Here is a 17,322-nt window from a genome sequence, read left to right on the forward strand (position 1 = left end):
CCGTGAAGGGGGTTACCAAGTGTGTAGAAGGCTTGATCGATTCGGGAGCAGCAGGTAATTTTATTGCTCACCGGCTAGTACAAGAGCTTGACATTGATCTAACTCCTGTCACCCCTCCCTTAAGGGTTAACACCCTGGACTGGCACCATTGGTCACGGGATTCATCATGCACCTGACAGTGTCACCCTCCAGATTGGAGTCTTAAACACCAAAACTATTCAACTCATGGAACTCTCATCACGCAAACAGCCACTCCTCCTCGGACACCCCTGGCTTTGTCGTCACGACCCTGCCATCTCGTGGCAACATGGTGAACTTCTGTCCTGGTCTTCTACCTGCTTCTCCAGTTCTCAGCCTACCCTGCAGAGCCATCACCATTGAGGACTCTGCCTCAGCAGTGCCACCCACCATAGCATCTGAATACACCCAGTACAGCAAAATCAAGGCTTCCACTCTTCCACCACATCGCCCAGGAGACTGTGCGATTGACTTACTCCCTGGAGTGTCCCCACTGAAGGGCCGTGTTTACCCCCTATCTATCCTGGAAAATGAGGCAATGGAGAACTACATTGATGAATCACTCAAACAGTTTCATTCGTCCTTCTTCCCCGGCTGCGTCCAGCTTCTTCTTCGTTGGAAAAAAGGACGGTGGTCTCTGAGAACAAAGTCACCGCCGTCAGTAACTGGCCTTAACCCACCACCGTTAAGGAACTCCAACGTTTCATTGAGTTCTCCAATTACTATCGTCGGTTCATTCGGAACTTCAGTTCTACTGCCGCTCCCCTAACTGCCCTTACCAGCCAAAAGACCCGGACCCTTCAATGGACTGATACCGCCCTGACTGCGTTCAACAACTTGACACGCCTCATCACCTCAGCTCCTGTCCTTGGCCAACCTGATCCGACCCTTCCTTTCACCCTGGAGGTGGATGCCTCCGAAGTAGGAGCCATACTCTCTCAGCGGGTGGGAACACCTCCCAAATTGCATCTCTGTGCCTTCTTCTCCAGGAAGTTATCCCCTGCTGAGAGGAATTACGACGTGGGGAACAGAACTCCTCGCCATCAAGCTGGCCCTCGAGGAGTGGCGCCACTGGTTGGAGGGCGCACAACATCCCTTTCTCGTCCTACCAGATCATCGTAATCTGGAATATATCAGAGGGGCCAAGAGGTTAAACTCCAGACAAGCACGCTGGGCTCTCCACATGCTTCCATTTTCATGTTACTAACATCCCTGGAAAGAAAAACATAAAAGCTGACGCTCTCTCGCCAGTTTGGCCTTCTGACCAGTAACTCAGACCCTACACCCATTCTTCCTTCCTCTTGCATTATGGGACCGGTACAGTGGGAGGTTCACTCTGCCATACAAGAAGCCCTAACCTCTGACCCGGCACCTCCTGAGACACCAGCTGGGAAGAGTTACATACCAGCAGCTGTTAGACCCCAACTGATGCAATGCTGCCACACGTTCTTGGGGTCAAGACATCCGGGCATTACACAAACCACAAAACTTCTGAGGAAGTTCTGGTGGTCCTCACTGATATCCAACGTAAGGGATTACGTATTCTCCTGTGCCGTCTGCGCCCAAACCAAAAGCCCTTGTCATCTCCCTTCCGGGAAGCTTCAACCTTTGCCAATCCCTCACAGACCCTGGTCCCACATAGCAGTTGACTTCATCACAGACCTTCCTGAATCCTCTGGTAACACCAACATCCTTGTCATAGTAGACTGTTTAAAAAAAAATTATGTTTCCTCTTCCTCATCTACCTAATGCCATGTACTTGGCGGAGTGTATGTTCTAGCAGGTGTATCCCATCTGTATGGGATTCCGGAGGACATCGTCTCTGACTGCGGGCCCCAGTTTGTCTCCCGGGTGTGGCGAGCCTTCTGTGACCGGGAGTCAGTCTCTCCTCCGGGTACCACCAACGGGCAGACTGAATGCCTGAACCAAGAAATAGGGTAGTACCTCTGCCAACAATGTTCTGCCTCTACACACGATTAGTCGGTATATGGCCTGGGCCGAATACGCTCAATTCACTCATGCATTCATCCCTCCGCCTTACTCCATTTCAGTGTCCTTGTTTACCAACCCCCCCCCTCATGTTTCCCTGGGAGTGGGTATGGGAGACCGCACCTGCAGGGAGCCTCTAATACCAGAAACGCTTTGCCGACAGACGCAGCCGACCTACACCACTCTTTCGCCCCGGACAGCGTGTGTGGCTCTCTATACCAGAGACATACAGCTCTGCACCCCCTGCAAAAAGTTATGTTCTCGCTTCATTGGTCCCTTCAAGATAACCCTGTCACGTACCGCCTCCAGTTACCCCCGTCAGTATAAAATCTCGTCCTTCCATGTGTCTGTTTTAAAACCGGTCCTCTTCATCCTCCAGTCTCTACCCGCAGTGCGCCCCCACCGTTGGACGTCGGAGGGGAACCTGCCTACGCCATATGGGTGTCACGCCCTGGCCTTAGTTATCTTTGTTTTCTTTATTATTTTTGTTAGGTCAGGGTGTGACATGGGGGATGTATGTGTTTTGTATTGTCTAGGGGTTTTGTATGTTTATGGGGCAGTGTCTAGTCTAGGTGTATGTATGTCTATGGTTGCCTAGATTGGTTCTCAATTAGAGACAGCTGTCTATCGTTGTCTCTGATTGGGAACCATATTTAGGCAGCCATATTCATTGGGTAGTTCGTGGGTTATTGTCTATGTCTATGTGTAGTGTTTAGTGTCAGCACTATTTGTTTATAGCGTCACGTTCGTTCGATTGTTGTTTTGTAGTTTTGTTTAAGTGTTCTTCATTACGTCGCTTAAATAAATAGAAAATGTATTCACTTCACTTCACTTGGTCCTCCTCTCTTCCAACATCTAACGATCGTGACAATGGGCCATCCTTGATTCCAAGAGGTCTCATCCACTAGTGAACTGGGACGGTTATGGGCCTGAAGACCGGTCCTGGGTCCCCGACCAAGACATCCTCGACCCAGAGATGATACAGGCATTTCACCATAACCGTCCGGATCATCCTACTCCCCAACCTCTGGGTCGACCCCTGAACAGACCCACTGGACATCAGCCTCGACGCAGAGGTTCTGCTTTTCTTTTCTTAGTCAACCTTGTGTTTTTCTTTGTTCTGGAACGTAGCCCTGTCTTTCATTTTTGTTTATTGATTTCACCTGTTTCTCACCTGGTCTCATCAGCTCCCTATTTAGTTCATTTCTTTCTGTTTTGTATGGTTGTGAGGTATTGTTTGACTGCCTACCTGTTTGACCATTGCCTGCCTGTGACCTCGATTCCTGCCTTCTGCGAAGGCTTAATAAACATCTGCCGCGCTCTGCACGTGAATCTACACCGTGTTCTCCCTGAGTATTCATTATGCTATTGGTGGCCACTATAGTAGACATTAATCAAGTGCACAAGGCTACATGTGTGCAAAAATAACATTCACTGAGTAAAACATGTAATCCACCCCCCCCCCTCACTCACACAAGTGATACTGTCAAGTTCAACACAACAAAAGCAATATCTTTGGGCTACACATTATTACATTGAACACTTTCTGCCTGGGGACATCTGTTCTACAATGTGAATGCAGAGCATGATGCCCTTTGTTGGCATAATTGATCTCTTTCAGGCAGAGAGTACACCTGGGATACCCCTTTTTATCCACTGTATTGGGAAAGTGTGGTGTTCCTTTCACCTCTATAGTGGCATCCAGCTTAAGCCAGGCCCAGCTACACTTCATCCCTGAATCCAATTGTTTAACAAGCAACAACTCACTTTCACCTAATTCTCACATTCTGAAAATGACCCACATACTTTAGAGGGAAAACATCAGTTCACAGCTAGTAGTTAGTTCATTAGCTAGTTAACATTTCACACAGATTGCCAAGGTCCAGTAAGCAACTAAGGAGTTCTAACTTGAGGAACAGCAAAGAGTCGTATACCAGTTAATACTAGAGCCAATTTCTTAGATGACTAACGGTAGCGCATCTGTAACGTTAGCTGTCCGACTTTATTAGCCAGCTAATTTTCACACCATAAACTCAATTGATCAGGTAAGTTGGCTAATGTTGCTCAACATTTCTCTGGCTGTAGTAGCTAACGGAGAATTGAATTCAGCTAGCAAGATGCTTAACAATACTAGTTCCACCAAATTATGAAGTACACTTCATCGCCTTCTTGCCCCCGTCTCCGTGGACAGGCTTCTCACCTAGCTCTTCGTTATCGTTAAGGGGACGCCCTGCTGTAACTGGCAAACTGACTTTCCACTCTCCCGCTGTCTTTCCAGAGCATACGGTGATGCTGTAACTAGCAACTTGGTTGTCTCTTCTCTCTTCAGTTGCATGCTGCATTCTGTTATGTGAACGATTGGCTGAGCTTTGGATACAGCCAGTACGGCTCCAAACACGGATCACTCGTTCGCTTACAGCCTTACAGCCAATAGGTTTAGCTACCTAAGAATCTTCCTGCTTGTTTTTGGAAGCTGTAGATCAGCACGCGTGTGTGCGTCCTCACTTCTCCAACTATTTGAGTCATTTAGACAGAACGTGCTTCATCATTTCATCTTTTTTCCTACCCTTGCTATTCTTAGATATTATGCACATTTATGCCTTGGTAGTAAAGGTCATCACCATTGAGCTAGTTCTCATAGTAACAGTAAACTGCAGCAAATGATATGAGCAATTTAGAGAGGTGTGAAAAGGAGCGCAGTTACGACCTGGCTCTATCCAATCGTAGCAGTAGGATCAAGTTACAACCCGTCCATTTCTTGACAGGTAGCTGAACTAGACGATTTAGTTGTTTCAAATTTGGTCCATGCAGTTGAGTTGTTTATAGATGCGTCCTGACTGCTTAAAATAAAATAATCCAGATCACAGAAAATGATAAAAAATACTAGTTCCATAAGCATCCGTGATCACAAAGCTTGACGTTACGTTGGACAGATTTGCATTGAATAGATGTTATTTTATATTTACAAACTAACAGCAGTGTCTATAGGATGTCCTTCCATACAGGCGTGACATGCTGGAGTGATGCATCTATGCAAATGTTGTTGATCATTATGTCCCAAATGGAAGGCAAAAAGATTGTTTGACATCTGTAGCACCATTAATCAGCTATAACAAGCTCAATAACTCAATACAGGCACACACTCCTATTGGATATGCATTCACCTGTATTGTGAGTAGGCCTATACCATCTTAATTTACTCAGTTAAGGAAGAGATGTACCATTCAAATAAAATGATGACCATTATGTTGTTATGTAGTTAGATTGGTAAAAACAAAGTCATATTTATTGTTTGTTTTTAAAATGGATGCATTAATGCATACATGGCTGTCTCTGGGAAATGTTGTCATCAAAAGAGTGAACCAAATCAAGTAAAGAGAGAGTAGGCCTAGTATGTGTCTGGAGTTCATCAGAGTAGTACTGAGAGGTTGACCCAGAGCAGTGTTTGAGAGGGAAGTGTTTAGGCTAACAGCTTTGGAAACACAGAGACCGGTTCAGGACCCGGGGGCCTATTGAAGCTAGATGTAGCGTTAGCCCTGTGTTGTTCAATAGGTGGAGTCCTATTGTAGACTGGAACAACAGTAGTTGTTCCTGCCTCTGGTCTGTCTAGTCTCGTCCCACTGGGCAAAAACTGGTTGAATCAACGTTGTTTCCACGTCATTTCAAAAATGTAATGTCTTTCAATCAATGTGGAAAACTGCAATATATGCAAAAAGCCATCAACGGATTTCGTCTTTCTTTCACCCAACTTTTACCCCAAATCAGAATATTTTTGTTGTTGTTGATTTCATATTGAATTCACGTTAGATGACAACTCAACCAAATGTAGATCAAAATGATGATGATGTTGAACTGACGTCTGTGCCCAGTGTGGTGGCACTCCCCTGGAGGTGGATAGAGTGGAAACAATCAGCACTAATCTAATAGAACACAAGATGTCATCACAAAGTGTAGGTAGGCCTAACAATGAAAGGGGAGGAGATCCGTTTTTGCTTACTGTTCATATCACTGGAGAGTGATCGTAATTTCACGTTTTTTCTACTTTCTAGTGATCTGCTAGTGATAGATAGGTCAGTTCTTACCATGTTGCTAGAACTTTGACCTGTTTGCCATGTCATGGTGCTAGCAGGGTGCAGGCTTTCAGTTTAACCTAGCACTAACACTCTCAATTGAACTAAACATCAAGACCTTGATTAGCCGAGTCAAGGGTATTAATGCTGGGCTACAACAAAAGCTTGCACATCATGGCTTTGTGAGCTAACATGTTCCTATTTTTCCAGCAGGTAAGTGTTTTCATCATAAATCTTGTTCTGGATACAGCCCTGGTCATTAGCTGCCACAGCTACAAAGTCATAAAATCTGATTTTATTTCTAACCCTAACATTAACCCCACACTGCTAAATGTAATGCCTAACTGTAATCTTAAATTAAGATCAAAAAGCACATTTTTGTTTTCATACATTTTTACAATATAGCCAATTTTGACTTTGCAGCTGGCCTATCCTCTCATCTAGGATCCCAACCACATATTGTTTGACTATTGTTTGACTACTCTTGGCGATGCTACTACTGTTTTTAGTGTAGTTTCTAAAGGACATTTAGGCCTAAACTACATTTCACCCATCTATTACCAGTAGTTTTTTTTAACCTTTGACTAACTTTATTAATCTTTATGATCGATACAGAGACAGACACAGCCCTGTCTGTCTGTCTGTCACATTCACATGACCTCATCTCTCTATCTGATCACCTCACTGTGGCTGTGAAACCAGAGACAGAATATGACTAATTGGGCGCTGGGTGTGGGACACACACACACATGCATAGATATACACAAACAAAGCATGTACACGCATGCATGCACACATACACACACTCACACAGTCATGCATGCATAGTTAAATAAAGATTAAATAAAATAAAAATGTTTTCAGTTGCATATACATGCACACACACACACACACACACACACACACACACACACACACACACACACACACACACACACACACACACACACACACACACACACACACACACACACACACACACACACACACACACACACACACACACACACACACACACACACACACCAACTCATTTGGTTGTATATGTATGTGACTATGTGACTGTATGCATGGCTACGTGTATGTGTGATTTCAGGAGCTGCTGTGGTGATTATGCGTTGTGGTAGAACATTACAAACTACACCTGGTGGCAAGGTTCGCTTGAGGTGCTTCAAGTACTTGAATTTGGCACTCTGAAATTCAAGTACTGGAATACCTTGAAAATCTGACATTTTCTCAAGTTGGTACTTGAAAAGTACTTTAATTAAAAAGAGAAAACAAAAAATGATCAAATATGTTCATATGAAAAATATTAGAAAAGGGTATTGGTAATTTCAAGGCAGACTACTGAGTTTTCGCGCTCTTTAGGGCAGGCGAGCTCCCTCATTCCACCCACACTGCCTCTCAGCCAGGCAAGTACCGAGCTGACTGATTAGGGGCTGCCAAACGTCACATCGATAGCCAAAATGCCAGGCAAATGTAGATTCAAACCTGCCTAGCAGGATATTGATGTTTATGAATGGGTTTTGCCATACCCAACCAGGGATTTAGTGGAGGGTAACCACACTAAAACGCCGTTTATGCACCTTTTTATTTGTGAAATAGCGGTTACTCACATTTGTATTTTGTTAATTATCGTTTACGAGCTTATTATTGCGCTCCCAGAGTTGATAAACTCTCAGAAGGCTTCTTGATCTGAGTTCTAATTTAATGATTCATGTATGCTCGTTATGTTGGCCTGCTCCCCCGGATTTGCCTTGTTAGCAGGCATTTATTCACCACTCTGTCCTATAGAAAACTGAGCCATGTCAACAGACATTCCCCTAACACTCTTACTGACAGTTGTGGCTGCTTCGCGTGATGTAATGTTGTCTTTACCTTCTTGCCCTTTGTGCTGTTGTCTGTACCCAATAATATTTGTACCATGTTTTGTGCTGCTACCATGTTGTGCTGCTGCCATGTTGTGTTGCTACAATGTTGTTGTCATGTTGTGTTGCTGGCATGCTATGTTGTTGTCTTAGGTCTCTCTTCATGTAGTATGGTGGTGTTTCTCTTGTTGTGATGTGTGTTTTGTCCAAATATATATATATATATTTTTTTTTAAATCCCAGCCACTGCCCCCGCAGGAGGCCTTTTGTATTTTGTAAAAAAGAATTGGTTATTAACTGACTTGCCTAGTTAAATAAAGGTTATAAAAAAAATACTCTCGGAGAATGAGTGTACAACTGGTAAATAGTAGCTGATATTTTAGTCAGATGTCTAGCTAGGTAGCTCAAGGGCTCTGCTGTTAGCCAGGTAGCTAGCTATGGCTAGAAGGATTAAGTTAAAAGCTAACTTTGAATGGAGACTAATCTCAGCAGGAGCAGTTGACTGAAATTAAGCTAGCTATAATCAAAATATGGGCTACTATAATTTCTCATACAGAGAGTAGTGAGACAGACAGTGGTGAGTCAGGCTGCAATGAAGGACACAAAGAAGATACACAGAGAACAAAAATATATACACAACATGCAACAGTTTCTAAGATTTTACTGAGTTACAGATCATATAAGGAAATCAGTCAACATCATCAGTACTGACTTACCACTCATGTATGTTGTAAATAAGTAGTGAAAAACATATTATTGAGTAGAACTTGTAAGGAAGGTAGTGATGAATAGTAAGTTAGTTGAGCGGGAGGTAGCCTAGTGATTAGCGCTTTGGGCCAATAACTGAAAGGATCGAATCCCTGAGCTGACAAGGTAGTTCTGCCCCTGAACAAGGCAGTTAACCCACTGTTCCTAGGCTGTCATTGTAAATAAGAATTTGTTAGATATAGTTAGATTATTTTTTTTAAAGTAATTTTTTTGTGATGAGGTTGTGGCGATATTCTGCCATCTGAAAAAAAAAAATCTGATGGCTACTAGAAACAATGGTTCTTGAAAATAAATATTAGTGCTTGAAAAAGTATTTGAAAGTCCTTGAATTTGACTTGCCACGGTCTGTACGAACCTTGCTGGTGGTTTAGATTGAGGAGTCCCTGGGAGGGTGTCCCTATCCCTTACACAGCACAACACAACACAGCAGTTTTACATCGCTTTGATACTATTTTCACAAGTATGTGATACATTTTCACAACTCTTAGTACAAAACTCCAAACTGGTCACACGTCTTTCATTCAAAACCTGTCATGGTGCATTCATTTGGATACATCTCTCACCACACAACCATTGATTCAAAATATATGTTTATTGTGAAATGTAATGAGAACATTGGTTTAATCACCAACACAATATATAATTATACATGTTAAATTTAGTCATTTTAACTACCAATTAACCCAGTAGCAAACAATGCAAGATACGTGTTTCAAATGGCCCTTAGAAGTGCTGAAAGTGATATGCTACAGGGCTGTAAATTACAGTAGATTACAGTTTTCACATTAGACAATACACTTATATTACACAACAAAATTGACAGAAAAATCTACAATTACCATAACATCCATCCAATTTGTAATCAAAGGTGTGCTCAATGAAGACATCCGCTACAATTATTAATGCAAAAAAACATACATTTTTCAGGTATAATTGCAATATAGGTGTTCTGTCTGTAATCAAACGTAAGAAGTTAAATGAAACAAATTAAATGAATGAAAATAAAACATAACGTTTACCACGCATTCATTTAAATCAAGCCTGTCTTGAGCATCTGACCATACATTCTAATCTACATCACAGGGAATGACCTCATTGTTTATGCGCCGCGGGAAAACCTTTTGACATGGCGAATCCAAGCTTGACATTGGTCTGCATTGAACCTGTGGAACCTGACATTGTCCCACACAATGACATAGGTGACCCCTTCACCTTGACAGGCCTGCTCAATTTAATTGAGAAACACAATGAGGTGTGCAGTGCTGTAGGATCCAAGTAATGGCCTACGTCCTACCACACCATTTTTAGAGATAGTTGCACACATGGAGATGTTTCCCCCACGTTGTCCAGGCACGTGGACGGTCGCCGTTGAACGATGAGGTTTCACCCACGGAGAAAAGTTTTGGCCAGGTTGAAGCCCGCTTCATCAACAAAGATATACTTGTGATGGTTCACAGCAGCGTCAATCACCATCACCCTCTAAAAATATATTTTGATTCGTTATTTTTGAATTATAGTTCCAATATGATATTGTGAAGTAGCATGTGCATCAAATAGTAACAGTAATACAGTATATAATGTGATACCTGAACATACTCAGCCAGCAGTTGTTTCACCCGGTCGTTGTGTCTCTCAAAAGGAACCAGGTAAATGCGTTTCATAGATACCTGGTGCCTCTTCAAAAGTCGAGTGATTGTTGGTAGACTTATGGATGCCACATTGGCAAAGGTGTCATCGTTCTCCTTAATGGCCTGCTTTATTTCAGACAGCCGTATGTCATTCATGACACTCACCTTTTCCACCACTCCTGCTGGTCGTACAGAACACAGCCACGGCCAATTCTGAGGGTAGAACCGAGCATACTGTCAGTAGATCCTACTGTAAGAATACTGTAAACCCCTTTTATATGGTGACCAATTGTGGTTACCACTAAGTTAAATCTATTAGCAATAATGAATATTCATTATGTATGGTTATCATGTATCATACATGTAATTTTGTCATGCCCTGAACATAGAGAGATCTTGGGGTTCTCTATGGTGCAATAGGTCAGAGTGTGACTAGGGGGTGTTCTAGTCTTGAATTTCTATGTTGGTGTGAGTATGGTTCCCAATTGGAGGCAGCTGATGATCATTGCCTCTAATTGGGGATCATACTTAGTGTGGTCCTTTTCCCACCTGCGTTTGTGGGATATTGTTTTGTTTTGGCTTAATGCTATGTGTGCTACGAACTGCATGTTCGTTTATTCTTTGTTGTTTTTTGAAGGTTCACTTTAATAAATATGTGGAACTCTACTCACGCTGTGCCTTGGTCCGCTCATTATGTATACGACGAACATGACAAATTTAGATGTTTCTACTTTACAAACACTTTTTATTTCTGTTATTTCTGTAGGTCTCAAAATTCCTGTATAGTATACAAACCAGTTTAAAATCTACAGGTCTACCAAACGGTTAAGTGATTAACCATTAAGCTAAATTGGATTAAGTGATGGTGAAATGTATTTAAACAAATGAGAAAATAATCATATCAAAAGTATTGTGAGCGTTGCATTGTGAAAGGCAATTACTTTTTATGAAAGTTATTTCTAGATGACACACTGATTAGGTTTGGTGTGTTGTACTTAGTCAATAGAAAATGTGCTTAAAGTTTTGAAAAAACAGCCTTTTGGATGATCTGTTTTGAGTTTTGTACTAAGAGGTGTGAAAGTATACCACATACTTGTGAAAATAGTACAGAAGTGATAATAAAAGTACCATCCACCAGAATACTGTGTGTTATATTGAGTTGTCAGAGTACGCCCACGATACTGTGTGTGTTATAAGATATTGAGTTGTCAGAGTACGCCCACGATACTGTGTGTGTTATAAGATATTGAGTTGTCAGAGTACGCCCACGATACTGTGTGTGTTATAAGATATTGAGTTGTCAGAGTACGCCCACAATACTGTGTGTGTTATAAGATATTGAGTTGTCAGAGTACGCCCACGATACTGTGTGTTATAAGATATTGAGTTGTCAGAGTACGCCCACGATACTGTGTGTGTTATAAGATATTGAGTTGTCAGAGTACGCCCACGATACTGTGTGTGTTATAAGATATTGAGTTGTCAGAGTACGCCCACGATACTGTGTGTGTTATAAGATATTGAGTTGTCAGAGTACGCCCACGATACTGTGTGTGTTATAAGATATTGAGTTGTCAGAGTACACCCACGATACTGTGTGTGTTATAAGATATTGAGTTGTCAGAGTACGCCCACGATACTGTGTGTTATAAGATATTGAGTTGTCAGAGTACACCCACGATACTGTGTGTGTTATAAGATATTGAGTTGTCAGAGTACGCCCACGATACTGTGTGTGTGTTAAGTATGTATCCAGTAACTCCACATGATCTATTCTAGAATATTATTACGTGTCCTTGTGTGTTTAGCATCTATATGTGATATTTTGCGAGTTTGTGTGTGTGTGTGTGTGTGTGTGTGGTTTTACTATCCTTTTGGGGACCAGAAGTCCTCACAAGGATAGTAAAACAAGGAACATTTGGGATGGCACCGTGTCTCCTGTCTCAGTTGTTCTACAGTTGCTGCTGCTCTTCCATCTGCTGGCATGCCATAGACATCAGAACCCAGAGAAAGACCCGGAGAGATGGGGGGGAGGAGGATAGAGAGAGAGAGAGAGAGGAGAGGGAGAGAGTGAGAGAGAGAGGCAGTAGGGCTGAGGAGAGCACTGTGTCCCCACACAGGGAAAGAGTAAAGGATGAGGGAGTGAGGAAAGAGAAGTGAGGGGGAGAGAGGAGTGAGGGGCACTGCCAACTGAGCTGACTAGACAGGCTGTTGGTATGGTATGGCAGTAGCACATGGCACCTCTGATGTCGGAGCACGTGCAAACCACCATGTCATGACAGGCCACACTGTGCCCCTCTGTTCTTGATCATCTAGGATCTTTGATATGGTGTGACTGACTCAATTTCAATGACTAACTGTGACTCACCTGGTGTATCAAGAGTCTAAAGTAGCATCCTCTCCTTGTGTATGTCAAAGCATGGTATGCAGTGTGCCAGACAGCTATGATGGAATTTAGCTCTATTTTTACCATCATGCCATAGCTGACTGACTGACTGCAGTGACTGCATGTCAGGGTGCAGTTTCTAGTACCAAGCCAAGACTCAGCTCAGCTACTGTCTCCTCAAGACACACAGATATGACTTTATACACACAGATATCCAGCCACTTTACTGTGCATGGTGAACACTACACCTTCTCCCCCTTCCACCCAAAGCTAAGTGACTGATACCCACTAGCCAAGCTCAGATGGGAAGGAGGTTGGGAGGGTGAGAGGGTGTCCTCTCTGACCTCTCTTCTGCAGGAATCAGCACGTGTGTTACTATTAGATTGTTTCAATTCAAGTAGCACAAAGAGATGCTCATGGTGCATTTAAGCAAGGAGATGTGGTATATGGCCAATATACCACGGCTAAGGACTGTTCTTAGCACGACGCAACGCAGAGTGCCTGGATACAGCCCTTAGCCGTGGTATATTGGCCTTTTATCACAAACCCCGGAGGTGCCTTATTGCTATGATAAACTGGTTACCAATGTAATTAGAACAGTAACAAGAAATGTTTTGTCATACCCGTGGTATACGGTCTGATATACCACGACTGTCAGCCAATCAGCATTCAGGGCTCGAACCACCCAGTTTATAATTGAGTATATACCAGTTGTCGAAAAAGTACCCAATTGTCATACTAAATGTAAAGATACCTTAATAGAAAATAACTCAATTAAAAGTGAAAGTCACCCAGGAAAATACTACCTGAGTAAAAGTCTAAAAGTTTGAAAAAAAGTATCAAAAGTATATGTAATTACTAAAATGTACTTAAGTATCAAAAGTAAAAGTATGAATAATTTCTAATGACTTATTTTAAGCATACCAGTAGGCACAACGTTTTTAATAATTATGGATAGCCAGAGGCACACTCTAACACTCAGACATCATTTACAAACGAAGCATTTATGTTTTGTGAGTCCGCCAGATCAGAGGCAGTAGGGATGACCTCATGAATAATATGTGAATTGGACCATTTTCTGTCCTGCTAAGCATTCAAAATGTAACGAGTACTTTTGGGTGTCAGGGAAAATGTATGGAGTAAAAAGTACATTATTTTCTTTAGGAATGTAGTGAAGTAAAAGTAGTCAAAAATATGAATAATAATTGTAAAGTACAGATACCCCAAAAATACTTAAGTAGTACTTTAAAGTATTTTTACTGAAGTACTTTACACCACTGGTATATACTATACTGCCTAAATACTGTATATAGCTGTTTTGTCATTAGGTTGCATTATTTTATTAATCTAAATGTAACCACGCCCTGTGTTCTTTCTCTCTACCCCTATCTCTCCTATCCCCTCTCCCCTACCCTCCCTCCAGACACCTTCCAGTACCTGCTCTCCTTCTCCCAGGGCCACCTCTCATCCCTGCTAGAGGACACCTACTCGCCCCTCTCCCGCGAGGCCCTCCCTCATGTCAACGCCCTCTTCTCTTCCCTCTCCCTCTACATCCGCGGACACAACCTCTCCCTCGAGGCCGCCATCACACGTTTCTATGACAACCTCTTCCCACTCGTCTATGTACGCTTGGTCAACCCCGGCATGGGCGCAGCGGGCAATAGGGGCGAGTGTCTCCGCGCGACCCGGCAAGACGTCAACCCGTTTGGCCCTCACCCCGATACGCTCGCCAAAGAACTCAGGAGCGCCCTGGGCGCCGGGCGAGCCCTATCCCTCGCCCTCGCCGAAGGCACCGAGGTCATGAACGCCACAGAACACGTTTCCCTCACCAAAGAGTGTTTACGGGGCTTGACCAAGATGCAGTACTGCTCGCACTGTCGCGGGCTGACGCTGATCAAGCCGTGCATGGGCTACTGCTTGAACGTGATGCGCGGTTGCTTGGCGAGCGTGGCCGAGCTGGATGGGCCATGGCGGAGGTATGTGGCGGCACTGGAGGAGCTGACCCACGCTGTGGCTGGACAACACAGCCTGGAGCTGGCCCTGCTGGGGGTCAGGGGGCACGTGAACGAGGCTATACTCCATGCACAGCTCCACGGGCCAACACTGACCGCTACGGTGAGGAGAAAGAGTAGATAGACACACACACACATGCGCACACACAAACACACACACACACACACACACACACACACACACACACACACACACACACACACACACACACACACACACACACACACACACACACACACACACACACACACACACACACACACACACACACACATTCTGTGTTGTGTTAGCTGAGTGGTTTTAGGATAGCATCATCGTTGAGGGTGGGATGGAAGCCAAGCCCTTTAGTCTTTTTCTCTCTCTCTCTCTCTCTCTCTCTCTCTCTCTCTCTCTCTCTCTCTCTCTCTCTCTCTCTCTCTCTCTCTCTCTCTCTCTCTCTCTCTCTCTCTCTCTCTCTCTCTCTCTCTCTCTCTCTCTCTCTCTCTCTCTCTCTCTCTCTCTCTCTCTCTCTCTCTCTCTCTCTCTCTCTCTCTCTCTCTCTCTCTCAATTCAATTTAAAGGTCTTTATTGGCATGGGAAACATATGTTTATATTGCCAAAGCAAGTGAAATAGATATTAAACTCAAGTGAAATTAACAATAAAAAATAAACAGTAAACATTACACTCAAGTTTCAAAGGAATAGTCACATTTCAAATGTCATATTATGGCTATGTACCGTGTTATAATGATGTGCAAATAGTTAAAGTACAAAAGGGAAAATAAATAAACGTAAATATGGATTGTATTTACAATGGTGTTTGTTCTTCACTGGTTGCCCTTTTCTTGTGGCAACAGGTCACAAATCTTGCTGCTGTGATGGCACGCTGATATTTCACCTAATAGATATGGGAGTTCATCAAAATTGGGTTTATTTTCAAATTCTTTGTGGGTCTGTGTAATCTGAGGGAAATATGTGTCTCTAATACGGTCACACATTTGGCAGGAGGATAGGAAGTGCAGCTCAGTTTCCACCTCATTTTGTGGGCAGTGTGCACATAGCCTGTCTTCTCTTGAGAGCCAGGTCTGCCAACGGCGGCCTTTCTCAAAATAGCAAGGCTATGCTCACTGAGTCTGTACATAGTCAAAGCTTTCCTTAATTTTGGGTCAGTCACAGTGGTCAGGTATTCTGCCACTGTGTACTCTCTGTTTAGGACCAAATAGAATTCCAGTTTGCTCTAATTGTGTCTAATTGTGTCTAATTGTGTTGCTGTCCTGGGGCTTTGTGGGGTCTGTTTGTGTTTGTGAACAGAGCCCCAGGACCAGCTTGCTTAGGGGACTCTTCTCCAGGTTCATCTCTCTGTAGGTGATGGCTTTGTTATGGAAGGTTTGGGAATCACTTCCTTGTCTTTTCTAGATTTTGATAATTAGCGGGTATCGACCTAATTCTGCTTTGCATGCATTATTTGGTGTTTTACGTTGTACACTGAGGATATTTTAGCAGAATTGTGCATGTAGAGTCTCAATTTGGTGTTTGTCCCATTTTGTGAATTCTTGGTTGGTGAGCGGACCCCAGACCTCACCACCATAAAGGGCAATGGGTTCTATGATTCTAGTATTTTAAGCCAGATCCTAATTGGTATGTCAGATTTTATGTTCCTTTTGATGGCATAGAAGGCCCTTCTTGGCTTGTCTCTCAGCTTGTTCACAGCTTTGTGGAAGTTACCTGTGGCACTGATGTTTAAGCTGCGGTCAAATCAAATCAAATGTTATTTGTCACATGCGCCGAATACAACAGGTGTAGACCTTACAGTGAAATGCTTACTTACAATCCCTTAACCAACAATGCAGTTTTAAGAAAATACCAATTAATAAATAAATAAATAAAAGTAAGAGATAAGAATAACAAATAATTAAAGAGCAGCAGTAAATAATAATATCGGGGCTATTTACAGGGGGTACCGGTACAGAGTCAATGTGCGGGGGCACCGGTGTCGACAATAACAGAGAGTAGCAGCAGCATAGAAGAGAGGGGGCAATGCAAATAGTCTGGGTAGCTATTTGATTAGCTGTTCAGGAATCTTATGGCTTGGGGTTAGAAGCTGTTTAGAAGCCTCTTGGACCTAGACCTGGCGCTCCGGTACCGCTTGCCGTGCGGTAGCAGAGAGAACAGTCAATGACTAGGGTGGCTGGAGTCTTTGAATTTTTTGGGGGCCTTCCTCTGACACCGCCTGGTATAGAGGTCCTGGATGGCAGGAAGCTTGGCCCCGGTGATGTACTGGGCCGTACGCACTGCCCTCTGTAGTGACTTGCAGTCGGAAGCCGAGCAGTTGCCATACCAGGCAGTGATGCTCTCGATGGTGCAGCTGTAAAACCTTTTGAGGATCTGAGGACCCATGCCAAATCTTTTCAGTCTCCTGAGGGGGAATAGGTTTTGTCGTGCCCTCTTCACGACTGTCTTGGTGTGCTTGGACCATGTTAGTTTGTTGGTGATGTGGACGCGAAGGAACTTCAAGCTCTCAACCTGCTCCACGACAGCCCTGTCGTCTTTGGGGGCGTGCTCGGTCCTCCTTTTCCTGTAGTCCACAATCATGTCCTTTGTCT

The 17,322-nt window shown here is 43.4% G+C and overlaps 1 protein-coding gene across 3 annotated transcripts in view; it reads left to right on the plus strand.

Moving 5' to 3' along the window:
• Nucleotides 1–17,322, plus strand: part of LOC139559932 (glypican-5-like) — a 264,718-nt gene that overhangs the window by 53,704 nt on the left and 193,692 nt on the right. For all 3 annotated transcript variants that reach the window (XR_011671850.1, XM_071376402.1, XM_071376403.1), the window contains exon 3: nucleotides 14,151–14,842. Coding sequence is in view for 2 of the 3 variants with exons in the window: in XM_071376402.1 (XP_071232503.1) it covers nucleotides 14,151–14,842 (692 nt within the window). In the remaining variant the exon portion in view is untranslated. The remainder of the gene's footprint in view (nucleotides 1–14,150; nucleotides 14,843–17,322) is intronic.

The sequence above is a fragment of the Salvelinus alpinus genome, chromosome 30, assembly GCF_045679555.1.
Source record: "Salvelinus alpinus chromosome 30, SLU_Salpinus.1, whole genome shotgun sequence".
NCBI lineage: Eukaryota > Metazoa > Chordata > Actinopteri > Salmoniformes > Salmonidae > Salvelinus > Salvelinus alpinus.